Below are 27,690 nucleotides of genomic sequence, written 5' to 3'. Positions count from 1 at the left end.
GGGATACGTAACGCATCGCCCCCTTGCCCCCCACCCCGAAGAAGTGTCATCTGCAAGAAGCTGAAGGGAAGGAAGAAAATGACAGCAAGTCTCGCAAACATCGCGCGCTGCCTCTCAGCTTCGGGGTGGCGAATCTGTCCCCGTCTCCCTAACACACCAAACGCGACACGCAAGCCTGATCCCAGCACAGGCTTCCAACAACGCATCTGAAGTTCCTCCGATCCAACTGGAAAGAGCCGACACCCCAAGCGCGGAGCCTTGTCTGTGAAGACGGATGCCTTGGCTGCAGGTGAGCACGTGCGTCCGTGAGACGTGAAACCCGGGGGGACATTTTTCAGGGCTTGTTTTCCTGGCTGATTTCATGGGTGCAAAATGGGGCCAAGGTGGGTGTCCTGAGCTCGGGCGCAAGCCGCGGGGCCAGACAGGGTCATCCCAGGCCAGCACCTCCTCAGAGCCACTCTCTAGTTAGGAGCAGAGGCAGAGCCCCGTGGAACCCCGGACAAGGAGGACCTGGACTGAACACATCACTAACTAACCTCCTTTGGTCTCAGTTTCCCCCCACCACCCCACGAATGATAAAGAGGATGATATCTGGGTCTCAGGACCGCGGGGGAGTTTAAATGGGACCAGGTCTGGGGCGCCTGGGTGGCGCAGTCGGTTAAGCGTCCGACTTCAGCCAGGTCACGATCTCGCGGTCCGTGAGTTCGAGCCCCGCGTCGGGCTCTGGGCTGATGGCTCAGAGCCTGGAGCCTGTTTCCGATTCTGTGTCTCCCTCTCTCTCTGCCCCTCCCCCGTTCATGCTCTGTCTCTCTCTGTCCCAAAAATAAATAAACGTTGAAAAAAAAAAATTAAAAAAATAAATAAATAAATAAATAAATAAATAAATAAATGGGACCAGGTCAGGGTGCCTGGGTGGCTCAGTTGGTTGAGTGTCCAACTCCTGATTTCGGCTCAGGTCATGATCTCGAGTTTCCAGGGTTCGAGCCCCACATTGGGCTCTGAGCTGGCAATGCTGAGTTTACCTGGGGTCCTCTCTCTCTCTCTCTCTCTCTCTCTCTCTAAATATATAAATATAAACTTAAAAGAAATGGGACCATGTCAGTGAAAGTGTCCAGTGTTTTTTTTTTTAATTTTTTTAATGTTCATTTCTTTTTTCAATTTTAAACGTTTATTTATTTATTTCTGAGAGACAGAGAGAGACAGAGCATGAGCAGGGGAGGGGCAGAGACAGAGGGAGACACAGAACCCGAAGCAGCCTCCGGGCTCTGAGCTGTCAGCACAGAGCCCGACACGGGGCTCAAACCCACCGACTGGGAGATCACGACCTGAGCCGAAGTTGGACGCTCAACCGACTGAGCCACCCAGGCGCCCCGAAAATGTCAAGTGTTAAGAAAGCATTAATGGAGTCATGAAAAATACAATGGACTCCAAGGGGCCTCCAAATTGTTTTATGATATAGAGATTTGTCAAAGTGAGCACAGAACCAGAAGCCTCTCCTCAAAGAGGAAGTCCCTTTTGAGCCCATAAGATAGAAGAAGGTGGACTCGAAAGGCAGTGTAGACATGGGGAGCTATCCACCCGAGAGCCAATCTGCCCCTCTCCTTCCTTGCTAACACAGCATACATTATTTAGGGCAGCAGTCAGTCCAGCTACATAAAGGTCATGGACTCTGCCCTTCCCCATTCTCGTGGCCTGGAACGTAGCAAGGCTGGGGTTGAGGCAGCCATCCTGCAGCCGTGAGACAACAAGAAAGGTGAAGACAGAGGGTAGGAAAAGTCTGGTTCTCTGAAGGCATTGCTGAGCGGCTGAACCAACTCCAGGAATGGCCTGCCTTTGACTTCCAGCTCTACTAGGTAAGGTTGTGCGGGGCAGGGGTGGGGAGGGGTGGGGCGAGGTGGTAACGTGGGAGTCAGAGTTTTGTAATGAAGGTTTCTCTGCGCCGAAATAGAAAAATCTGAGAGAGGAAAGCTTGGGAGAACCGAAAAGACAATGCAGAATAACAATCCGCCAAAAAAAAAAAAAAAACCTATCATGCCCAAATGCCAACTGCCCATAAATGCCCAAGCTACAGAATTCTAGGGCTCATTTTCCACCATGCTTCCCTAATTCCAGTGGAAATATGAGGTAAGCTCTCTCCTAGCACAGGACAAAATTGGAATTTCCTTATCGGCCACTAAAGTGTCATGGTATTAGGATTCAAAAGTGCACCTTCCTTCTATTATAGGCTTCTTCCCCGTTCCAAAAGAACACGGGTGTTCAACACCTGCCCGTATCATATGGCATCTGTACTTTCAATGATACAGTCTCCGGTGACACCATTGTTATTGGAACTAGCTTTTTCCTTAACTCAGATTCTACAGAACAGAAAAATACGCAGATACTCAGCATGAGGCCTCATTTCTACTTGGTTTCGATTCGGGAGCGGCTGGGCTTCGTGTTAAGTAGGTGCAGAACGGAGACGTCAAATCAGAAGACCCGAGTTCAAGTCTGGATTTCACCACCTCCAGGCTGTGTGGTGATGGACACGTTAATTAAACCTTCTGAGTCTTCACAGAGAATCGTCTACGAAATGAAAATAATTCTTCTTCCTCAATAGACTGAGGTGATGATTAACTGATAGACATTCGGAGAGATTTGCCTTTGTAGAGCGCTATGCATAGGCAACAAACTTTGCTACATACACGGTCTCCACGGACAGTAAGTAACGGTTAGCGTTTTTGTGGGGACACTTTACAGAATGCAATAACCCTGAAGATTTGGTTGGGAAAAAGACCCAGATGTTCTGGTCCGAGTTCAATGATTTTGGCACGCGGCTAGAACAATTAAAACTATCCTGGGGCAAATCGTAGACTAACACCAGGACGGTTTCTTAACGTAACCCTATGTTGAGTTCTGCACTCTATAAACCTGAATGTGGAATGTGGCTTTGGGGGAAATCCACCTAAATTGCAGTTTACAGACTCAGGTTCTGAGCAAGCAGGCATCTCATTGCACCTGCTTCCTTCACAGGAGCCCCTTGGGTGGGGGGATGAGGAGAGAATGATGGTCAATCACCTATGTCTCTAGAGCACTATGGTGAACTATGGTGTGATAGCAAAATGAACATTAACTAGTGTTTAGGCCCAATTTATTTGCTCTTGACCCTTCCCCACCTTCCACGTTCAACCCCAAAGAGGCAGTTCTAGAATGGTACCCTGATGTTTGGAATCTGGGTAATAGGTGAAGAGAATTTTAAAGACCAAGAAGGGAAGCCGACTTACATAGTAAAGGGTGGGGAGACCCGCAGGGGCCAGGGGGCTGAGTTTGGGGGGAGTTTTGTGAGACAGGAAAGTGTTCACAGAAGCAGCTTCTGTGGATACATAAGACATTGAGAGTAAGGAAGGTGAGGAAAAGCTTTTTAAAAATTGTTTTAGGGGCACCTGGGTGGCTGAGTCGGTTGAGCGTCCAACTTCGGCTCAGGTCATGATCTCGCAGTTCATGAGTTCAAGCCCCGCATCGGGCTCTATGCTGACAGCTCGGAGCCTGGAGCCTGCTTCGGATTCTGTGTCTCCCTCTCTCTCTCTGCCCCTCCCCCGCTCACGCTCTGTCTCTCTGTCTCTCAAAAATAAATACATTGTTAAAAAAAAAAAGAGAGAGAAAGAATCTGGATAGGTCTACATCCATTAAAAAAATCCAACTTTGGGGTGCCTGGGTGGCTCAGTCGGTTGAGCGGCCGACTTCAGCTCAGGTCATGATCTCACGGTCCATGAGTTCGAGCCCCGCGTCGGGCTCTGTGCTGACAGCTCAGAGCCTGGAGCCTGTTTCAGATTCTGTGTCTCCCTCTCTCTGACCCTCCCCTGTTCATGCTCTGTCTCTCCCTGTCTCAAAAATAAATAAAATGTTGGGGCGCCTGGGTGGCGCAGTCGGTTAAGCGTCCGACTTCAGCCAGGTCGCGATCTCGTGGTCCGTGAGTTCGAGCCCCGCGTCGGGCTCTGGGCTGATGGCTCAGAGCCTGGAGCCTGTTTCCGATTCTGTGTCTCCCTCTCTCTCTGCCCCTCCCCCGTTCATGCTCTGTCTCTCTCTGTCCCAAAAATAAATAAACGTTGAAAAAAATATATTAAAAAATAAATAAATAAAATGTTAAAAAATAAAAAAAATTAAAAAAAAATTAAAAAATCGAACTTTTAGTTTAAAAGCCTTCCTGGGGCGCCTGGGTGGCTCAGTCGGTTGGGTGGCCGGCTTCAGCTCAGGTCATGATCTCACGGTCTGTGAGTTCGAGCCCCGCGTCGGGCTCTGTGCTGACAGCTCAGAGCCTGGAGCCTGTTTCAGATTCTGTGTCTCCCTCTCTCTGACCCTCCCCCATTCATGCTCTGTCTCTCTCTGTCTCAAAAATAAATAAAAAACGGTAAAAAATAAATAAATAAAAATAAATAAAAGCCTTCCTATAAAAATAAACAAAACACCAGGCTCAAATGGTCTCGCCAGTGAATCTTACCAAGATTACTGCACAAACTTGAAGCAAAGGGAAAACTTCCCAATACATTCTATGAGAATGTATTGCATGGACACCGGTGAAACCAAAATGATTAAAAAAACAGAACTACAGACCAATATCCTTCATGAACATAATTACAAAACCTTCTTTATAAAATTTTAGCAAATCAAATCTAATAATACATAAAATGATTAAGAAATCCTGACCAAGAAAGGTTTATTCTAGGAATGCAAAGTTAATTTAACATTTGAAAACCAATCAATGTAATACACCATATTAACAGACTAAAAAAGTGGGGCACCTGGGTAGCTCAGTCGGTTAAGCATGTGACTTCAGCTCAGGTCACTATCTCATGGTTCATGGGTTCAAGCCCTATGTCGGGCTCTGTGCTGACAGCTCACAGCCTGCCTGGAGCCTGCCTCGGATTCTGTGTCTCCCCCTCTCTCTGCCCCTCCCCTGCTTGTACTCTGTCCCTCTCTCAAAAATAAAGGTTAAAAAAAAAAACGACTAAAAAGGAAAGTCATATAATCGTCTCAATAGATACAGGAAAAAAAAAAACAGAGAAAGAGATACAATCCAATATCCACCTCCGATAAAAACTCTCAACAAATTCCAATAAAAAGAAACTTTCTCAACTTGATAAAGGATATCTCCAAAAAATGTAGCACACATTACAACGTAAAAGAATGTTTTCTCCTTAAGGTCTGGAACAAAATTTCCCCACGTTCATTCAGTATTACACAGGAGATCGTAGCCAGTGCAATAAGGCAAGAAAAAGAAATCCAATGCATACAGTAAGAAAAGAAGTAAAACTATATTACAGATGGTATTAATATTTATGTAGAAAATCCTAAGAAAGAGTCTCTGAAAAAGCTAATAAAACTAATCAGGGATTTGGCATGTTGGCAGCATGCAGGATCATTATACAAAATTAGTCATATTTTTATATACCAGCCACCAGCAATCAAAAATTTCAAGTCAGCTATTTTAGCACGTGAGGAATGTAAACACTACTATCATCATGGTGTTCCCTTTAGGCATTCCCCTTGAACAAATCCTAGCATTTGAGGCCTCCACATTCTGTTTCCAACCCTGTTCTCTAACCTTCTCCTACCATTTGCCCCCATCATAAGCAAGCTGCTTCAAGAAAAAGCAAGTCTATCCTCTATCCTATGAAGCCCACTCTTTTTATCTATCCTGATGGTGTTCTTTAATCCACTCCATTCCTATCTTAGCCAATCCCTCCCCCGCATTCTGACCATCTGAGTCCTATCTGCTCTTCTAAGTCATATTCAACCACCTGCCATAGTGCCTCCTTAGATCATTTCAGTCTTTGACACAGTGCCTCGTATACAGCAGGCACTCACCAAACCCTAAGAGAATGAATGAACTTGAAGTATGCTCCCACGTACGGGAAGGCCCACCCACCACTCACGTGTACCCCTCAATGCATTCTGGGTCATCTGTTGTATTTCAACCTCTCTGTCCACAAGTGTTATTCCTAAGGATGATAACTGAACATTTCTTTCATCAGAATTTTGTGCAGATTTTTAACTCTTGTCTTCCTGTGTGTGCCTCTTACTCAGACTGTAAGGTCTCCATGGGCATAACATCCCATCATAGAATAGGGTCAGTACTCAATACATACCGGACGAGTGAGTGGATTAACGCATCTCAATCTGTTTGGGAGTAAATTTCACTCAGAGCAACCATATATCCCAGAGGAAATTTCAAAGAAAAGACCCACAAGGTGTCTAAGCAAATCTCTATGTGGCAACAACCTAAACAGAAAGGCTACCAAAGCTTGTTTCTTCCATGGCTCCTACTTAAGATGGTTTATATGGGAAAACATCCCACTCCTTCTCAGAAAACGACAAGGCTCAGGATGTCTGCCTGGTCCTTCTGACTCACGCAAGCCCACAGGCTTGCAACAGCCAGTCTCAGCCAAACCCTCATGACTCTGAAAGTCGCTGTCAGCTTCGTCTACGAGAAAATCTAAGAAGCCAGGTGTGTGCCAAGAACAGGCCTGAGAGAATGAACTTACTAATGAAAACTAGGAACACAGGTCATTGCCCTGGTCCTGTCTGTCTGTCTGTCTGTCTCTCTCTCTTTCTCCATGTTTTCAGGCTCTGCGACATCATGGCTGGGAACGAAAAATCAGAAGAGGGCTGGAAACACTGTTTGACCCGTCCTTACAAGCTCTTATAACCACTCCTGGTACTGCTATGCACAAGGTCACATGTATGACTGCACAGATTTATGCCACACATGTGGCCTTGAGCCAGTCAGTCAGCCCGTATAAGCCTGTCACCTACAAGTGATGAGCAGAGGAGGGGCAGAAAAAGAGGGAGAGACAGAATCCAAAACAGGCTCCAGGCTCCGAGCTGTTAGCACAGAGCCCAACGTGGGTCTCGAACTCACGAACCACGAGATCATGACCTGAGCCGAAGTCGGACGCTTAACCGACTGAGCCTCCCAGGCGCCCCAGAAGGGTCTGTTTCTTACACAATGCTGATCCCAACTCCGTACTAAGAATACTAATGCTGCCATATAATGCTCATCAACCACACGCGGGGACCCTGCTAGCTCTTTCCATTTATCGTTGCTTTTCTCTGCAAGGATCCTAGAAGTAGGTATTTGTAGTTTCACGGAGAAAAAAGCCAACAGAGGTCCGGAGAAGTGAAGCAATGTCCCTGCTCAAGATTGCACAGCTTGGCCACTCTGTCCACTGTCACGGTGCCTGCTTTCCCTGGAGCGCAAACCGTGGCCTGACAGAGTCCCCCAGCCTCTGAGTTCACACCATGTCCCTTCCAGAGATCTGCAGGAGGTTTCTTCACAGCGGCACCAGGAGAAGGACTCAAGCCCAGGATCCAAACTATTCTCACAAGGGAGAACTCAACTGCAAGCCTAAAACTTCGTCGCTCTAGCTTCTTTCCAGGGAAAACACAGGGCTGTGCCTCTGATGCAGGGATGCTGACCGCCTCCCTGTAAAACGACCCCCCGACCGTGCCCCAGTGTTCCCGTCCCAAAGCTGTTTGGTGGGTGGCATCTCCCTGCCCCAGCTCCACTGCCTGCCCTCCCTGGCCTCCTCGGAGGCCCTGTTTCCTTTCATCTAATTCTCGCGGGGAAAGGAATGCCACGTTTATTAAAGTGCAGGCTTATCTATTTCATCGCAGATCTAAGCTGTGGTGATAAATCCCTAAGCCAAACACGCACAAAGGGAAATATGAAGCTCACGTACCGAGCGGAATCCAGAAGCGGGGACGGGCAGGTGTGGGCTTTCGCTGGCTGCCTTTCCCACCCACTGGAGGGTCCCCATCCAGGAGGGACTGTTCCTGCCTCCTTACATGGGTAGGTGGCTGGGCTGCGGCAAGGTCCACATTGACATACTTTCTAGATACTTCTGGCAAAACCTCCACCAACGTTCTATTTTGGAAAAACTGGTTGCATCTTGTAAAACTCCTGAAGAGTCTAAACTGATTGCCTTCTCTTCACTTAGCAGGCACGGGCTAGGGTACGCGAGCTCCCAGCAGTGACAGCGGGAGGACTCGAAGCTGAAGAGGACCCAGCCCTGGGTTCTGGGAACCTCACAGCTGGGGACACAGAGCTGGGGACTCTTCAACCTTCTCCAGAGGCTTCCCCCAAATGTGCTGGCTTCACGATGGGGGTCATGTTCCGTGGTCTCTGTTTCAGAGTCAAAAGTGGGGGAAAACACTCTTTCCGAGTTTTCAGATGTTTCTCCAGGGGTGTCTCAGCGGCCTGACCATCCCACACACTGTCCCCTTAATGACACCACTCATTGTCCCTTGCAGTGAGGAAGAACAGATGATCGCCATGGTGATTCACTGCATCTGCTGGCTTTTTGTATTGATGGTTTGTAGTAGAAAGCACCACATAGCCCCGGTCCCCTTCCAGGCCACACTATGACACTGGTCACTAAAATCCCCCATGAGCCATTTTTCTCTAGTAAAAGAATTTCCATATTTTAACTGGTCACATGGTCCCCCAAAATAAAGACTATACTGGCTAATGTGATGCAAATGAGATTGGTATGACAGCTTCAAGGAAATGTCTTTCAAGAAATGTGATATGATCTTGGTCCTTTCTTCCTCCTGATGTCTGGAATGCAGGCACAATGGCATGCACTCGGGCAGCCACCTTGGGCCACGACATGGAAGCCATATGCTTAGAAACCAAAACAAACAGATAAGAGGAGCTCCCTTACGCTGTAGCAGCCTACCGTCCCTGGACTGACCTCTTTTCCAGGAAAGAGAGACAAATTTCTCTTTTGTGTTAACAACTGTTTGTTTTTTTTTTTTTTTTTAGGTATTCTGCCATTTGCAAGCATACATAATCATGATTACTGCACCCTGTCTAAGGTATTAAACAAGAACATTCACTGTGTCATTCCATTTTATTCAAAAAGTAGTTTTTGAATACCTACTAAGTGCCAAAAGATGTACACTGTGAGTACAGTAAGCAGAGCAGACATGTCCCTGGCCTCAAGGCAGTTACAGTCTAATGGGTCATCATGGGTTCTGCTTAGTTATGGTGAGACGTACTTATGGCTAAATTCAGATCCACATCACTGGGAGAAGGAAGTCTATATATGTATATATACGTACATGTAGGGTGTGTGTGTGTGTGTGTGTGAATGTGTGTGTGTGCATATGTGTGTGTGTGTGAGAGAGAGAGAGAGAGAGAGAGACAGACAGATGGTGAGAAAGAGAGAGAGAGCCCAGGTTCTTTGCTTATAATTGCTGTGGCAACATCCCCTGGAGAAATGGGACAGCCCAGGTCAGCTCAGCTCATCTGCCAACATTCAGACTCTTCCTAATTTTCTTTTGGGCAAAAGCTCCCAACGATTCCTTCCAGGCCTTTGCACTGGCCTGGCCATTCTCATCAACCATTTGCTCCATCCAAAATCTTGATGTCATCGCGGACTGCTATCTTCCCCTCATACCCTCCATACAATCCATCAGCAAATGTTGACATTTCTACTTCAAATAAATCCTATACTCTCTATTAAACACTATCCTTGTCACAAAGATGAGTTTCCTAAATTGTATAATTGTCTCGTGGTTATGTAAGAAAACACGGTTGAGTCTAGGAGATACATGATGGAGCAGTCGGGAGCGAAGAATCATGGTATCATAATTTCTGCAACATACTCTCACATGCTTCGGTTCTGATGATGCTGATGGTGATGATGCTGATGGTGATGGTGATGGTGATGATGATGGTGATAATGACGATAATAATAATGGTGACTGTAATGATGGTGATGATGGTGACAGCGTTGATGACGGTGGTGATGGTAATGATGACAATGAAGATGATGGCGACAGTAATGATGATGGTGATGGTGATGATGGTGGTGGTGACAGTAATGATGACGGTGGTGATAAAGATGATGGTGATGGTGATGATGGTGATGGTGGTGATGATGGTGGTGGTGATGATGACGGTGATGAAGATGATGGTGATGGTGATGATGATGATGATAGTGATGATGGTGATGATGGTGGTGGTGATGATGGTGGTGATGATAACAGTGATAGTAATGATGATGGTGATGATGATGGTGATGGTGGTGATGATAGTGAGGATGGTGGTGGTGATGATGATGGTGATGAAGATGATGGTGGTGGTGATGATGGTGATGAAGATGATGGTGGTGATGATGATAGTGATGATGATGATAATGAAGATGATGGCAACAGTAATGATGGTGATGATGATAATGGTGATGGCGGCAATGATGGTGATGGTGACGGTGATGAAGATGATGGTGACGGTGATGATGATGGTGATAGTGATGATGGTGATGATGGCGGTGGTGGTGATGATGGTGATGAAGATGATGGTGATGGTGATGATGGTGATAGTGATGATGGTGATGATGGCGGTGGTGGTGATGATGGTGGTGATGATGACGGTGATAGTAATGATGATGGCGACGGTGATGATGATGGTGATGGTGGTGATGATGTTGATGATGGTGGTGGTGGTGATGATGGTGATGAAGATGATGGTGGTGGTGATGATGATGGTGATGGTGATGATGGTGATAGTGATGATGGTGATGGTGGTGGTGATGATGATGGTGATGAAGATGATGGTGGTGATGATAATGGTGATGATGATAATGAAGATGATGGCGACAGTAATGATGGTGATGATGACAATGGTGATGGAGGCAATGATGGGGATGGGGATGATGATGATGGTGACGATGGTAATGATGACAATGAGAAGGAAGAGGAGGAGGGAGAGAGAGAGAGGGAGGGAGGCAATTGTTAATCATGAAGGACACACAGGTATTATTCACTGTATCATTTAATCACTTCAAAATTCTCCATTGTTGTAAAACTATTCCAAATAAGAAGTTAAGAATAAGTAAATAAACACCGAAGCTGAATCTTTCTCACATTCCCCATCACTACCATCCCTAGTCGAAGCCTTGGTCTCATCCCCAAGATGGTACAGGAGATTCCACCTCCTCCCACGCCTCCTTTCCTCCATGTTTGCCTTCCAGGATCTCTTCTCAACACAACAGCCAGAGGGATTATGTCAAGCACAAGTCAGATCTTACCAGTCTCCTGCTGCCACCCCCACCATGGCTCCCATCCCACCCAGAATGAAACCCAAGACCCTGCCCCCCGTGGCCCACGGTGCCCCAGCTCACGGACCTCCTCCACTGCCGTGTCTCTCCCCTGGCTCTCTCCACACTAGCCACCCTGCTCTTCTCGTTCCCCAGACACACCGGGCACGGTCTCCCCTCTGCCCCGCACACAGCCACTAGTGCCCAGCCAGGTCTCTGCTTCGGTAATGTGACCAGGAACTTAGGTCCCTTCTTCAGATCAGCCTTTTTCCTACCACTTCTAACCCTCTCTACTTTCCTTCCCTGCTCTATTTCTCTCTAAAGCACTTCATGTGACCTGATTGTATGTTTTATGTTTATGGGTTTATTTCCAGTCTCCTATAACGGAATGGAAGCACCCTGAGCCTAGGCACCTCCTTTCGTTCACTCCCACAGCCTCGGTGCCTGGTCCCCACTAAAGGATCAAAATCGTTTTTATGTGAACGAAGGGATCTCTGGAGTCCCACTCTGACCTCCTTTTCCCTTCTTCTCAAGGTGCTGCTATCGGTCTGCGGTGTTTACCCCTCTTGCCCTGTGCACCTCTCACCCTAGACCCCCCCAAGCCTCCTCTCCAAGCCTCCTCCAGGGTCCAGCCTTGCGCCTTCCCCATCCCCCATCATTAGCCCAACTAACGGAGGAGCCATATGGCGCCTCCACGCGAGGCACCCCACCCCTACCCACATACCTCCTGGCCCTCGGGGACACAGCCCTTATGTTCAAAGAAGGAGAGAGGAAAGTCCCCTGCTCAGAGCAGCATTCTCCAAAAGGACACAGAGTTCCATTTCCTTTTCCCCAGTTCTTCCACCAAGACTGTTTACAGAAAAGCCCCAACCAATCTTGCCAAAGGAACCGGTCACTTCTCGCCTCTGCAAACCACTGGTCCCTCAAGCATCTCTCGCCTCTAGGCTCTGGCCCCCCGTTCACCAACCGAAAACTCCCTCCTCCACCCTCCTGGCCCATTTAATCCTGCCCACCCTTTAAGGCACTAGGTGACGCCCGCCCTGACCACAGTGGCCTCCCTCTGAACCTTCCGAGCAGCACGTGGCTTGTTATTCTGCTGGGCCACCTGGACGGCTGATGATCCTTGGACCGTATAGACTTGTCTTCCTGCTCCCGGACGTAAGCCCCTGAGTCGAGGACTGTATCGCATCTATCATCTCGCTTCCACAGGACCTAACGGAGGGCTTGATGCACAGTGGGTGCCTGATACCTAGACAGACATGGCTCGATGTCCCCTCCTCTGCCTCTGGCCCCCCAATATCCTGTGCTCAGTAGGTGATGGACGTGGAACCCCCCCACCACCACTCAGGTGGAGGCTGGGGTCCCCACACCCTGGGAGCTCTCGTCCCTCCCAACCCAGGGGGACGAGGGACGTGAGGCCACCCTCCCCCGAGGCCGGCAACAATGCGTCTTCCGTGCCCTCTTGCTCGTGTCCTCGCTGTACCGAGCGCGTTCTGCCGGTCCCTCCGTTTTGCCAACTCACCGAGGTCATTGTGAATTCTAACCCTGTCCGCAGCGCCTTGTCTTTCTCTCTCCCCTGCACCTCATTTTGGTAACAGCCAGAACACATTCTAAATCCTTCTGCTTCCTGGGCGCGGCAGGTAATTAGTGGGCCAGCTCAGTGACTCTCCCTTCTCCCCCGGCCATATGGTGAGAGCGGGCTCCGTCTGCACCCCCACCCCCCCCCCACCCCAGGCTGCCTCCCTGGCAGGAAGGGCGTGGGCAGGGTGTCCACTCTGACCAAGCTGGCCAAGTCCCTGAGGTCCCCAGGCAAGATGGGGCCCTCAGGGGCGCAGCTGGTCAGAACAAGGACAGCTCCTCTGGCTTCTGGAAGGCTCTGCTTCCGGGCACACCCCTTCTTAAGGCACTCCTGGGCTGGGAAGAGCTATTCACCACCGCCCTCCAGGACCCCCAGGATCGGAACACGGGGGCTTGGGACTCACTCTCTGAGTGGCACTAAATTCTGAAGTGGGAATAAACGGGGTCCTGTAACAAGCCTGGCACAGAGAATGGGACAGTGATCTGGTCATTGGGTTTGCCTGAGCTCTGACCCCAGGGGTCACAGAATCTCAAGAGAAAGACAAAGCCCTGCGGACGCTAAGTGAGCTCCGGATGGGGCAGACTGGGCCAGATCCACACCCTGCCCCAGCAGCCCCCAGCAGGTGCTGGCTACCACTCCTGTTATATTCTCAGAAAGGAAAAACCCTAGAGGTGGCTGGGCAAGCCTCTCCCGAAGCCGAGAACACCCAGGGGCTGCCCCCACCCTCCTTAAATGCATCCTGGGGCGAGTGGCTCAGCACTGCCCAAGTGATCTCTGCCTTGGAGGTGAGCGGCTCACATCATGAAAACATGTGCCCTTTGGCAGAGAAAACATCGGCCCCTTCTAGCGTCTTCCACAAACCCCAAGTCTGCATACCGTGCCAAGCAGGTGCCGGCATCGACCCCCGGCCACAGGACGGGTTCCAGGCAGCTGCGAGGGGGCTCCTGTGTCCCGTCTGTACCTCTGATCAGTGTGACTTCAGGGCTTGGGGTCTGGGGTCAGACTGCCTGCACTCAGAGCCCAGACCAGCCCCCTCCTGGCTGTGTGAACTTCCAACGGGATTCTGAAGCCCCTGGGCCTCGGTTTCCCCATCTACAAAGTGGGCATGATAATTGTGACTGCTCCATAGGGCTGCTACGAGATTCAAATAAGTCAGTGCACGGAAAGCGTGTTACCAAGCACCCAGAGTCGTTAACGTCACTGAAGAATGGGCCTCTCTCCGGGCACCAGGGGTGGCTCAGTCGGTTAAGCGCCCGACTTCGGCTCAGGTCATGATCTCACGGTTCGTGGGTTCGAGCCCCACGTCGGGCTCTGTGCTGACAGTGTGGAGTTCTGCTTGGGATTCTCTCTCTCTGCCCCTCCCCCACTTGCGCTTGTGCTCTCTCTTGCAAAGTAAGTAGACTTTAAAAAATAATAATCAGGGGCGCCTGGGTGGCGCAGTCGGTTAAGCGTCCGACTTCAGCCAGGTCACGATCTCGCGGTCCGTGAGTTCGAGCCCCGCGTCGGGCTCTGGGCTGATGGCTCAGAGCCTGGAGCCTGTTTCCGATTCTGTGTCTCCCTCTCTCTCTGCCCCTCCCCCGTTCATGCTCTGTCTCTCTCTGTCCCAAAAATAAATAAACGTTGAAAAAAATAAATAAAAAAAAAAATTAAAAAAATAAAAAAATAAAAAAATAAAAAATAATAATCATAACGCCATAACAACACTTTATCAAAAAAGGATGGGGCTCTCAGGTATCCCGCACCACATCCCTCTCCTGGCACACTCAGGTGCCTACCACAGGCCACAGGAGTGCAGGGGTCCAAACACGAGCCTCGGAAACAGCAGGCACGTCTGTCTCTAGATCCGCTCCGGATCTGGATGCAAGGTGCTTTCGATGCAATCCACAAACGGCCGTTTTTCTCTGATTGTTGACACAGTACACTGTCAACCACACACCCCACGGCTCTCTCGCGGTGACCTGCAGCCCCCTCCCGGGACCAAAGGGACGTTTACCGGGCTGTACGCAGGCCAGGCCCCAGGGACGGCGGGTTGAGCTGCACCGAGGCCCCACGGGGCTTGAGAACAGACCTCACCTGGCACACAGGTTCTAATTCTCACAACAGGCAGAGGAGATGTCGCTGTCCCAGCTTACAGACCCGGAAACTGAGGCACGCAGAGGTTAAGTAAAGCGGCCAAGGCCCTACAGCCAGGGGGAGGGGGAGCCGGGGCCGACGCTCTTCACCCAGTTCCCTGACGCTCTGCGAGGGCAGGCCGCCCAGGGTGTGGGGGCTCACTGGGTCTTGCACCCCCGGGTCGGTGGTAGCTCAGCTGAGACCTGCGAGGTAAGGGAAGGCTGGCAAGGGGAGGGGGGAGAGCAGACAGAATATTCCAGAGCACAGAGCAGGGCGTGCCCGGGAAGCCTGAATGGGCTCTGGGGGCCGCAGCTTTGGCTTCGAGAGGGTGGGGGCAGGGGAGCTATTCTGGCTGCACAGCCCAGCGGAGCCAGCTCCCTGAACCCCCAAAGCTGTGGGGAGGGGGTCTCCAGGCCGTGGAGCGGAGGGGGACGGAAGCCAGCGCCCGGGCTGAGAAGCGGGTGGGAGGAGAGAGGAAGTAGAGGCAGCAGGTGTAGACAACTGTTTTTGCAAAGTTCGGCTGGGCTGTCCGGGGGCGGAGAGGGGGAGGGATGCGGTGGGGAGGGAGGGCGGTCCTCGTGAGTTAAAAGTGGGGAGTGGTGGAGCGCATTACACGCTGGAGGAGCTCGGCTCCTAGAGAAGGAGGGGAGGGGGTGAAGATCAAGGGCGAGAGGCGTCTGGAGACCGGAAATAAACACGATGCGGACGACCAGCGGAAGGATACGCTTTGCGCCGCAAAATGGGATTGTGCGATGTGACCTCGGGGTGTCTACACCCCAAGGTATCTTGCACCCTGCGGCTGTCATCATGAGGGGATGCCATCCGTCCCTCCCTCCACCTGGTGGGCCGCTTATACACTTAATGAGAACGTTTGTTCCTCATCACCCGGGTGATCAATAACCACCCACCCCCCTCCGAGAACTTCAGGTCCACGGAGAACCCTAGTCTCGCTCTGATGTGGTTAATTCATCAACCCTCATTAGGACCCCTTCCACTGGCTGTAAAAAAGGTTCGAGCAACACCCTGGCCAGAGCTGGAGGAAAGGGAGGGAGGCCTGGCATTTGCAAAGCACCTCAAGGGCTCACGGTCGTGGGCCGGCCACCAGCTCCCGGACAGCACCCTGGTGAGGGATGTGGCCCTGCTCACACGCCACACAGAAGGCGGCTGTGGCTTTCAGAGCGAGGGTGAGAGCAAGGGTTGACAAACTAGAGCCCCCAGGCCAAGTCCTGCCCACCACCTGTTATTGTAAATGAAGGTTTGTAAGCACCCGGCCGAGCCCGTCATGTACCTGTTACGGTGGCTACTTTCCACGCCATGGCAGAACTGAGCAGTGGCAACAGAGGCTTTCTGGCTGCAGAGCCTAAAACATTTACAACCTGGCCCCTTTCAGAAAAAGTTTGCCAAGCCCTGCTGGGAGTGCCCTGGACTGAAACCATTCTACCTCAGGGCCTTTGCACTTGCTACTTGCTATTCCCTCTGCCTAGAATGCTCTTCCTCCAAATCTCTCCATGGCTGACTCCTGCTTGCCAGTTGGGTACCAGCTCAAATGCACTTCCTAGGACAACGCTGTCAAAAGTGACAACCCAACCCCCCCCCCCCCCCGGTTCCTCGAACACATCACCTGACTGCTTGTGTCTGAGCATTCAGCACGCTCCAAAGTTATCTACTGGCATACTTCCTGTCTCCTCCAACACAGCATAACCTCCACGAAGGGTTTGTTTTTTTCGTGAATGAAACATGAACCCAAGTAGACACTCAATACCACTAACATTTGGATCAATGTGATTTTATGTCTTTTTGGTGGTCATGTAAAAAAAAAAAAGAAAGAAGGAAAGGAAGAAAGAAAGGAAAAGAAACAAAGAAATTCATTGTAAGAATCGATTCTAGTTAATCCAATATAGTCAAAATACTATCATTTCAACATGCGTTCCAACAGAAAAAAATCACGGAGATATTTTACATTCTTGTTTCCAAACCAACCGTTGGAAGTTTGTGAGGCTCTGAAACACATTTTAATTTCAGTTCTTTTTTTTTTTTTTTTAAGTTTACTTATTTATTTTGAGAGAGAGAGAGACAGAGAGCATGAGCAGGGGAGGGGCTGAGAGAGAGGGAAAGGGAGACAACCCCAAAGCAGCTTCCACACTGTCAGCACGGAGCCTAATGCAGGGCTCGAACCCACAAACCATAAGATCGTGACCTGAGCCAAAACCAAGAATCAGATACTCAACCGAGCCACCCAGACGCCCCCCAATTTCAGTTCTAAGCGTTCAACAGCCACGGGTGGCCTAGTGGCCAACACATGAGCCCCTGCAGGCTGAAAACAGTGCTCCCCTATGTCAGACGCTGCCCTGACTCCTTTTCCCTCAAATTCATTCACTCCCACAACAGTCCAAGGAGGAAGATGTTATGCCCAACCCCGTTTCACAGATGGGAAAATCGAGGCAGTCTGGATCCCCCCCCCACAACAGTCTGGCCCCATCGTCTATGCTTATCACCACCCCCCAAACTGCCTTGAATTCTTGGGTGAAGGCACAGTTAACCTGAGTGGTGAATTTTGCAGAAAGGAGCCAGTATTACGGGAAAACGCATGAAAGCAAGAACGCAAACGGGAAACAGCTGTGACACAGACTCTGTGGCCGTCTCCCTGGCCAGAAATCACTCAGCTAGAAGTATGCCCCACAACCCAGAGGAAAGCAAGAAAGAATACTGGGACGGCCAACACTGATGTGGAACAGAGGGTGAAATGCAGGTCCCTCCCTAAGAAAGGGGAACCCTACTTGTCGCACGAGCTTATTACCAAGCTCGGCTGCCTGCTGGCTCTGTCCAGACCATAGAAAGGGCTCGCGGGCTGCTTGAACGGTCCTTGTGGATTTTATCTTCCACCCTTGATGATCTGGGCAGGCTGCCTGCACTATTCACACACCTTACCCTTTCCAGCCTCTGGAACTCCTGGGCATCCTGCAAAACCCGCTCAAGCATGCCAGCCCTTGCGGAACCTCGGGTCCCCCGCTCCCTTCTCTGCTCCCACACCTGGTGTTGTCCTTGTGAGGATGTGTACATGCCGGTCCACACTTCTTCTGGAGGCAGGGAACCCACAGGGCTCCGTTGGTGGACCCCCCCCCCCAGGACCCAGGACAACATCGGGCCCATGAGAAACTATTTGGGAGGCCAGAGTGACAGTGGATTTCGGCCTGATTACCCCGTGTTTTCCCAACGAGTGAGACCAAAACCAGTTTTAGATGCTTCCAAGCTCAGGTCAAGTGTAATGGCAGATTCTTTGAGAGGCATACATGAAGGACGTCCTGTGGTCCAGGTTCAACGTGATGGGGATATAAGGAAATGTCAGTGAAACAGAAAAGTAACAGAAGAGGGGCACCCAGCCCGGGTGGCTCCGTCCGTAAAGCGTCTGACTCTTGGATTCAGCTCGGGTCGTGATCTCTTGGGTTCAGCTTGGGTTGTGATCTCACGTTTCGTGAGTTCAAGCCCCATGTAGGGCTCTGTGCTGATAGCAAGGATCTTGCTTGGGATTCTCTCTCTCTCTCTCTCTCTCTCTCTTTCTCTAAATAAGTAAGTAAACAAACTTAAAAAGAAATAGCAATAGAAGAGCTCAATAGCACAGTGGCTGAAGCCCGCTTGGCTGGGAACCCTCTCTCTACCAAGGACTGTGTCTGTGGCCTTAGGCAAGGTCTCCAGTCTCCCTGTCCTCAATGTTTCCACCTGTGAAATGGGGCAACTATGATACCACCTCACAGGGTCACGCTGAGTAAATGATATAAATGGCATTACGTGGTGCCTGGTGCTTTGTATGAACTTCGTTCTAAGCGCTAATTAATGCGACTCGTGTTATCAAGGATTAGTGATGCGCCTTTTCTCCACCGCCAGCCTCGACTCAGCAAACTCTGTGGGTCTCTCAGACCCTGCAAGGAGGGAACAGTGAGAGTGGCTGTGTCATGGGGCTGCTGTGGTCGGCCCATGGCCCAGCCTCCGTCATCCCCAGACACGGACCCACAGACAATGGCTGTAAGAGTGAGGGAGGGCAAGCTGTGGGGGGAAGGGAGGTAACCCAACATCCGGACAAGGGCCATGAATCTCTGGTGGGGAAAGGCCATGCCAGTCTGCTAGGAGACTGTCAGAACCACAGGCGTGGGTTTGGAAAGAAATTACTGCCAAGAGAAAACTCAGGAGTGGCAGGGAATGGCCCAGAAGGTCCTCAAAACGAACAGGGCAGCTGAGAACCAGTCACCGCTAAAGACCCAGTCGATACGATCAGGGAGACCGTGAAAAGGAGTGGAGGCAGAGGGATGCCTGGCAGTTGCCAGGAAGACAGAGAAGGAGAAAGGGAAAGGTAGAGGGGGGCGCCTGGGTGGCTCAGGCAGTTAAGCATCTGACTCCGGCTCAGGTCATGATCTCACAGTTCCTGAGTTCGAGCCCCACGTCGGGCTCTGCGCTGACAGTGTCGATCCTGCTTGGGATTCTCTCTCTCTCTCCCTCTCTGTGCTCCTCCCCCACCCGTGTGCCTCTTTCAAAAGAAAGACAGAAAAGGTAGAGGAGAATGGCAGGTGTGGGTGATGATGACAGGACAGTCACAACAGTGAAGGTAGCCACTGAGACAAAAGTCAGTGCCCTTGAGATACACAGATTGTTATTCCCTTCGGCCATCAATGGCTGTCGGAGGAGGGTGCCAGCTACCTCACTGCAGAGACGTGGGACGGAGGCAACACAGCCTGGGCCCTAGAGCCTGTGACCGGGCAGGGAGGAGTCACGCCCAGCTCTCTCTAGCTGCACACACCACACTTCCAGCTCCAGCGCTGAGGCCCCACCCTTCCACCTCTCCCCTAGGCAACCTCCGTGTGCCTCAGTTTCCCCACAGGCCAAGTCCAGGTTGGTTCCACTGATCTCCCCATCCCCTTAGCGCCCCAAAGTCGTACGAGGCTGTCCTCTCCATCCCCCGTAGTATGAGACAGTCCTGTCACCTTGGGGTGGGGAGTAGAGGGGGGCGGGCGATCTAAGAAAGAAGAATCCCACTTCCCACCAGGGGCTGAGGTAGACCGGAACTTTCTCAGAGTTCAGGTACATGGCCCAGGTTGGCCGGCTTCGCCCGCAGCCCGAAACGGGCTCTGAGCTGCCCGAGCTCCCGAGACCTCTCTCCGCACAAGAGTCTTTCTTGACAGCGTGGCCATAATGGAGGGGGCCCCTCTGTACCCAGCCGGGGAAGCGAACTCCCAGCCTCCGGCCACACTGAGCCCGGAGAGCTGGGTCGGCCCCAGACAGGAGGACAGAGCCAGACGGGCCTGGTGAAAAGCCTGGGTGCTGGAACCACAGCCTTTGGCTCAGCTCGCCACCGGATGACCAGACTGCCAGGCTGGGTGACCGACTCCCTACTAATTTTATAGAGAAGCCCTTTATGGGGTCTCTGTGGCACGCAGCTCCGTGACAAGCACCTGCACGTTGGCTCCTACGTCCATCCGAGCAACCGCGTCTTCCTGGTCCGGGGACGCCACAGAGAAGAGAAAGACAGACCCCTTGCCTACGCGGAGCTTACGTCCTGACAGGGACAAAGACAGTGAACCATCGAAGCCACAAATACACGATGCTGGATGGTCTAAGTGCCTGGAAGAAAAGGCAGGGGATGGGCGCAGAAGGGGAAGTCAGGGAGGGCCGTGCCGTCTGGGCCTCAGCTGTCACCGCCCAAAGATCTGGTGATGGAAAGCTTCCGGCCAGAGACACAAAACAGGGAAAGACCCCCAAGGCCAGCACCCACTCGACATGGGGAGGGACGGGGTCTGGGTTCCGGCGGGAGGCGCAGGGGGTCACAGGAGCAGCGAGGGGCCAGGCCGTGCAGGGCTGTGACAAAGCGCCCCTCGGCCAGCCGCCCAGGCTTCATTCCCGGTCTCCACGACACTTACGCAGTCGCGTCCCCCGGCTCCCTTCATCTGCCATCACAGCGCACAGCTTTGACAAGAGGCAGGATGACCGATTGCTCATTTCCCCCAGCTGACGCCACTCTTGGTCAGGGGAGGTGGGATATCTAAACTTTGGAACCCCAACACGTGATGTCACCGGCTACCGCGAGGGACAGGTTCCCCGCGCTCCCCTAGCTGCCCCCAGACGGGCTCAGGGGACCTTCAGCTACGGACGCAGCGCATTTCGCGAAGCCTGGTGCTCCCTGACCCCCCAATCAATTCTGGTATTTGTGCTCATCCCTGCCGCTGCCCAGGTGTCCCCGTCAGAGCTGCAGACCGGCCCCTCCCCCTCTCAGTGCATCTGCTCCTCACTCCCTCCTGCCGTGGGGAGGACGTGTCCCTGCAGCCCGCTAGCCTGGGCCAGCGGGGCTCGAACCTGTGGGTCTTGAGATGCACCCACGCTCCACAGCCCTCAAGACGTTCCCCTCGCCTGCCCATCTCCCCCCGCCCCACCCCCCAGACCAATTAATCCAGAATCTCTGCGGTGAGGGCCAAGCAGTGGTATTTTCAAAACGGTGCACAGGATTCCACCGTGCGGCCAGGGCTGAGGCTCGCTGCTGCCGAAGGCATCTTCTTCAGCCTTAGTGTGCTTACACATCGTCTGAAGGGCTCGGCAAAGCGCAGATCCTGATTCAGTAGTTCTGGGAAAGGGCCCAAGCTTCTGCATGTCTAACAAACTACCATGGGAGGGGGTTGTGGCTGCTGCACGGACCACACGGTGCAGGGCAAAGGCCTGGGGGCACAGCCAGATCTGTGGGGGGAGGGTGGAAACTGGCTTCACCGATTTTCTACGTCCAGAGTCACCCTCCGTTATGAATCTCCCTTTAAAGTCAGGGAGGAATTCTTTTTTTTTTTTTTTTAATGCTTCTTTATTTTTAAGAGAGAGACAGAGCACAAGCTGGAGAGAGGCAGAGAGAGGGGGGAGGCACAGAATCCGAAACAGGCTCCAGGCTCCGAGACATCAGCACAGAGCCCGATGCAGGGCTCGAACCCACGAACCGTGAGATCGTGACCTGAGCCGAAGTCGGACGCTTCACCGACTGAGCCACCCAGGCGCCCCTCGTCGGGAAGGGACTTCTGAAAGAGTTATTAAAATGTTCTTACAGAAGGAAAGGAATTTTCTAGTGTGGGAATAGGGGGCCCTATACTTAAGAAACGTTACAGGCCCACCCTCTATTATCAAGTATCTACTGGAATTAAAAGAACTTAGAGGTGCCTGGCTGGCTTATTCAGTAGTGCATGGGAGTCTTGATCTCGGAGTTTTGAGTTTGAGCCTCACGTTGGGTGCAAAGATCACTTAAAAATAAAATCTTTTAAAGAAAATAAATAAAGGTGGTTCAGTCGGCAAAGCGTCCGACTCTCTGTTTCAGCTCAGGTAATGATCTCACAGTTTCATGGGTTCGAGTCCCGCATCGGGCTCTGTGCCGGCAGTGTGGAGCCTGCTTAGGATTCTCTCTCTTCTTCCCTCCCTCGCTCATGCTGTCTCTGTCTCTCACTCTCTCTCTCTCTCTCTCTCTCTCTCTCACAATAAATAAACTTTAAAAGATAAAAATAAGAACTTAAAAGTACCTAATAGAGAACCCAGCGCATAGTAGGTGCTCAGTAAATGGTACCTTGGCTACTCATGCTCTCATTGTATTATTATTAATGCAGGGCACTCCATTTCCTAACCCAACCAAGTACATTCTCTTGGCATCCGAAAACCTGACTGAGTCCTACAAAGCCCTACAAATCTCTTTTACCCTGAGAGGATGAGCCACAGGCAGGGGCCAAACACAGGAACCTTCATCTGGGTCCAGGGACCTTCATCTCAGACACAGTCCCATGGACCCCGCCTGGTCTAAGAACACCAATGTCTTTGTTACTCACATTTTGTTTTTCTAATTTGCCACGAGCTGTGGATATACTTTCGCAGCCCAGTCGCGGCTAATATGGAGTGCGTGCTACCCGTCAAGACCGGTTTAAAAAGTATTCTATTTGGTTGAACTCATTATATCCTTAAAACAACTCTGGGCAGCAGGGGCTGTTCGCCTCAAGGGGCAGACAAGGAAACCTGGAAAGGCAAACAACCTGCCAAGGTCACGTACGTAGTAAGTCATAGGGCCAGACAGCAAACAGGGGGGTGTATTTCAGACCCCATGCCTTCCCAGTGCTTCTCAAACTTTACTTGCTAAGTGGTTTCATTAACATGCAGGCTCTCCTGGGGCACCTGGGTGGCTCAGTCGGTTGAGCATCCGACTTCGGCTCAGGTCATGATCTCACGGTTATGGCTTCAAGCCCCGCGTCGAGCTCTGTGCTGACAGCTCGGAGCCTGGAGCCTGCTTCGGATTCTGTGTCTCCCTCTCTCTCTGCCCCTCCCCTGCTCACGCGCACTCTCTCTCTCTCTCAAAAATAAATAAACACTGAAAAAAATAATAAAAAATGCAGATTCTCCTTCAGCAGCGATCGGGAGCCTGAGACACTGCATTTGCACCAAACCCCCTGGCCATGCTGACACGGCTGGCCCACGGACCTTGCTTCGAGTAGCAAAACTGCTCACACGCTCTGATACGTCCACCACCATAGTCTTCCGACCAGTGGTTTGTTGATTCGACAGTGGCAAAAATCACAGGAAATCTCCGCTTGGAACACTTCGGTAAAATTCTGTTTCAACTCCTACTCAAACTGCACTATTCTGCGGCAAAGGATGTCATCAGTCATTTTGGAAAAGCGGTTGTGTCCATTATGAGCTACGGGCATTGAGGGTCATGAAATTGCTTTCGAATTTAAGTGTTAGCGTTACCGAGAGCGCTCTCTGGACCAGGGAAACAATTCCCATCTCTCAAGGCCAAGTGAAGAGTTCCACTTTGAAAAATACAGGGTGGGATTTCTCCAAACACACAAGGGGATCCCCCAACTGTAAGCTTTCCTCCTGGGATTAGCGGGAGAGGATATACGCAGAAACCAGAAGAAAATGACAAATCTTCCCTGCCCGGCGAAACGCATTTAAGAGGAAAGCGGGACCGTCCACTTAATCAGTCTAGACTCAGTGGCTGGGAACAAGCAGGCTGGTGAATGAGACAGAGAAAATCAGAGTGGGGTGAGGTAAACTTCCAGGGGTGTTCTGGATACTGGCGTGACCCGAAGTTCCAGGATGGCAAACGAGGTCCTGGAGAAACCTGACCTCAAACCATGAGTCTTCGGGGAAACAAAAATACCCTCCTCAAAGCTAGACGTGATACCAAGGTTAGATTAAACAGCGATCAGTGAAGAGAAGGCTTGGTTAGAACTGTACCTTTAGGCAGTTCCCACCACCCGGCGATTCTCGAACTTTGCTCCACGATCGAATCACCCGACAAGACTTCAACACTCAGCATCCGGCCTCTCACACTCAGGCCACACTCCCAGTCAATTAGATCACAATCTCCGGGGGGTGGGACCCAGGTATCCCTCCTTGTGAGAGCTCCCCAGGTAATGCCAACGGGCAGCCAAGTTTGAGAACCAGTATCTTCAACTTATAAAACAAGGAATCCATCCAGACCAATGGTTTCTTCACCCGATTTGTGTGTTAGAATCACCGCGGGAAGGATTTTGAATGTAATGATGCCAGCAGCTTCCCTAAGGAATTCAGGTTAATTTGTGGGGCGTGGGCACCGGCATTTTTAAGAGCTTCTAGGTGATCCTAATATCCAGCTAGAACTACTGGTCCAGATGTTTTTGCCAAGATTCCTTCTACTGCCTGCATTTTAAGCATCTATGATGGGTATCAAGGCTAAAAATGCCATCTTAGACTTTTTGCAGAAGTAGGGTTCTCATCTTTACTTTTAAATCAGGGATTTCTAACTTTGCAAGGGTCCAAATCGTATTCAAAATGCTGGATGAATACATAGGTGTGTGTGCGTACATATATACATAATGAGTAGTTCTGAAGGAGAACGTCCTTAACTTTCATCAGATTCTCAAAAGACCGAACTCTCTTACCTTAAAGGCAAGGATGTGATTTCTGATTTAACAAATGTAGCGAAGTTCAAGAATTAAGGGAAAATAAACTGACCCTGGCAGCACATTTTGAATTTGCAACATACCTACTGCCCCCTAGCGCCTGTATATCTTTATTGCAGGTGAAGTTCAGACCCAACATCCCATCCTCTGGAAAGCCATAGGGGGAGAGACATCCAGATTTCTGATCCAAGTGTCAACGTGGAAGCTGTGCTGCAGACCGGGGTCAGCGCGAGGCTGTCCGGTCATGATCACGATGAGAAATGACTTGCCCAGCTGCACTTATAAAGAGACTATCCTACCAGATACTTCGGACTCATGAGCCCAGCTGGGTTCGTTAGGATTTCTGGGTTTTCTAGTCCTGACACTTGTTACCTATATGCCTTGGTTTGGAGCCCGGCTTTCTTTCTCCCCATGTGTCCTTGGGAAAATTACTGAACCTTTCTGTTCTTCAGACAAAATGGGGACAATAGAAGTACTTTTCAGACTGCTGTGAAGAATAAGAAAATACACGTAAAATGTTCAGCCCATCAGTTGGCTCAGAACAAGGCCCTTGAATAAATGTGAGTTATATGACTATATCGGCGGTATTTTATTAGTAGTAACATCTTACTGACGGTGCGCACGTCACTAAATTCCATTGAGCTTCCTTCGTTGATCCATACGACAAGGAAAATACACCCCACTTAGTTTCCTTCATGGGGTTACAGCAATGACCGCCATGATACGGCAACTGTCACATATCCGGGGAATCTACCAGGCACAGGGAAAAGTCACCCCGTAATACAGACATAATCCCTACCCTCTGAGACTCCAGTAGTTGAAATCTCTACAAATGACCGTAGCAATTTCTCGTCACATACCTGGCATCCTGGACAAGGTAAACTTTCTCGCCACGTGGACAAGTGGGTGACCACACTCTACCATGCCCACCACAAGCTGCCTTTCAGGCAAGAGAAGATGCCGGCCGCTCACGCAATCACGGATGCCCTGGATCACTGCTCTCCTCCAGTCCTGACGCATCAGTCCCTCCCCAGGAGACAGTCCCAGGACTCATCCGCAAGCCCGCCTGCCCAGTAGAGTCTCCCACGGCACACGTACTGCCACCTGCCCCACCGGGACAACACATCACCGAAACCTCTCACCAGCCCCCAGCAAAGACACAAGGCGATCAGCGCTCGCTTACCTGGAGTCTGCTTGGCCGTACGCACGGGGGTGTAGTGGTTTTTGGAGGACGATCTGACCGGTGTGTTCTCTTTGGGAGAGGTATTGATAGCTGAGATAGTTTCTCTTTCACAGTGTGCTATGGGGATTGGTCCCTGTTGTCTTAAGATGTCGGCCAGAGCCCTAAACAAGGAGGAGATCACACAGTGAGATTCAAGAAGCAGGTATACACAACCACAGAGGGAACTGGCTTGCTTTCACGGGCCCTTTGATGCACAGAGTTATGGGAGGAGACAAAAACACAGTATCCGGTCCTCAGTAGTCCGAGCTGTGTCTGCTGCTGGTCCCGGGGGGACCCCTAACCCTAACCGTAACCTTAACCCTAACCCAGGTAGAGGTCACCATGCCTGGGCGGTATCAGCACTGAAAGGCAGTGATTATGGTTTCTGTCTTTATTTCCCATGAGCCCTTTCAGACTACCAGCTCCTCAAACACCCCCTTATGCCGGGCAGATATCTGTACCCCCAGTCAGCACGATGCCACCGCAGGAAAGGGCTGGCATCAGTGGCCTCGTCTGCAGGAGCAGGCTATGCGTAACAGGGGCACAATCGCCCCGCTGAAACAGACACACCGGCTAGCACGGACTTTATACTGGTGACCCAGCACATAGCTCCCGCCATCTGAGAAAGGGGTGACTTAACTGTAAAGACGGGCCGTGTAGGTAACAGGGTAAGTATCAGACCACACGAGCCATGCAGACCAGGATCACAACGGGAGCCCAGAGGAGGCAACGATTACACACACACACACAGGAAAATACACAAACACAGAGAGGAAGAAATGGGGATACACAACTCCCCTTCCGCAGGAGACCCCGCTACCCCGAGACAGCAGCTTTTATCCACTCAAAACATCCCTCGGACGACCGAATGCACGTTCATGGAGGACCCAGCGCGTGTCAGTTGCTGCCGAGACGCAGGTAAATAGGACACAGTCCCTGTCGCCTAACGGCTCACAATTTAGGGGAAATCGCTCCCCCACCTGGTTTCAAACAGGACTGGCTCTGTGGGTGTGCTGTGGGGCATGTGGCCGTGACCACTGCTGACGGAAAAGAGAGACAGGCAGGGATGGATCGTCTGCGGACGCAAAGGTGAGTGTGGATACGTTTCAAGAGACCACCACGTAGAGAATGCCGTTTTAGGGCCACGTCCCCAGTTCTGAGTGCATCCCTGCTTCGTACAAGCCAGGCAAAGGCTTTTCCATCCACCCGGGGTGTCCCTGGGGCCTCCAGGCCTCCCCCCGGCCCACCCCAGTCCTCCCCAAGGCTTCATTCACACTGGGCCTCCAGAGCCCGGCACTCCGATCCCTTGCAAAGTGACAACCACGTCAGTCTAAAACTGTGTCCCAGCATGAACTGCTGTCTTCCATTATGCCGCCTGACATGCTGAACCTTCCGAGGAAAAGAGCATCAACCTGGCAATCTTATCATTTACTGGCGTTTATATAGCAATTTCAGATGTTCCAAACGCTTGCCCCTGGCTGGCGTTCTCTTCTCTCAGGCTGTAAAGGGAGGAGCAGACACGTGTCACTGCCCTCGTTCGCTTGGGTGGACCAAGCAGAGGGAGGACACAGAGGCTCATTCACCTGGTGAAGGAAGTTCAGGCCGACCCGGGGTCTGGGTCAGGGACCTGAGATTCAGGGTGTGGCAGAAGCAGCAAAAGCACCGCCCTAAAAGGTCAAGAGATTTGCGTTCTAATCCCAGATGAGCTCTTAAAACTTCCAGCAGATCTGCTGACCTCTAAAACCAACATGTAAT

General features: G+C 51.2%; 1 protein-coding gene across 4 annotated transcripts in view; it reads right to left on the bottom strand.

Annotated features, from left to right (window-relative positions):
* The window catches only part of SHISA6 (shisa family member 6), a 282,449-nt gene that overhangs the window by 232,708 nt on the left and 22,051 nt on the right, over positions 1 to 27,690 (bottom strand). For all 4 annotated transcript variants that reach the window (XM_045487396.1, XM_045487398.1, XM_045487395.1 and 1 more), the window contains exon 2: positions 25,897 to 26,057. In XM_045487396.1, the coding sequence (XP_045343352.1) occupies positions 25,897 to 26,057 (161 nt within the window). The remainder of the gene's footprint in view (positions 1 to 25,896; positions 26,058 to 27,690) is intronic.

Source organism: Leopardus geoffroyi, chromosome E1 (assembly GCF_018350155.1).
Source record: "Leopardus geoffroyi isolate Oge1 chromosome E1, O.geoffroyi_Oge1_pat1.0, whole genome shotgun sequence".
Taxonomy (NCBI): Eukaryota; Metazoa; Chordata; class Mammalia; order Carnivora; family Felidae; genus Leopardus; species Leopardus geoffroyi.
This window is presented reverse-complemented; position numbering and strand designations above follow the sequence as displayed.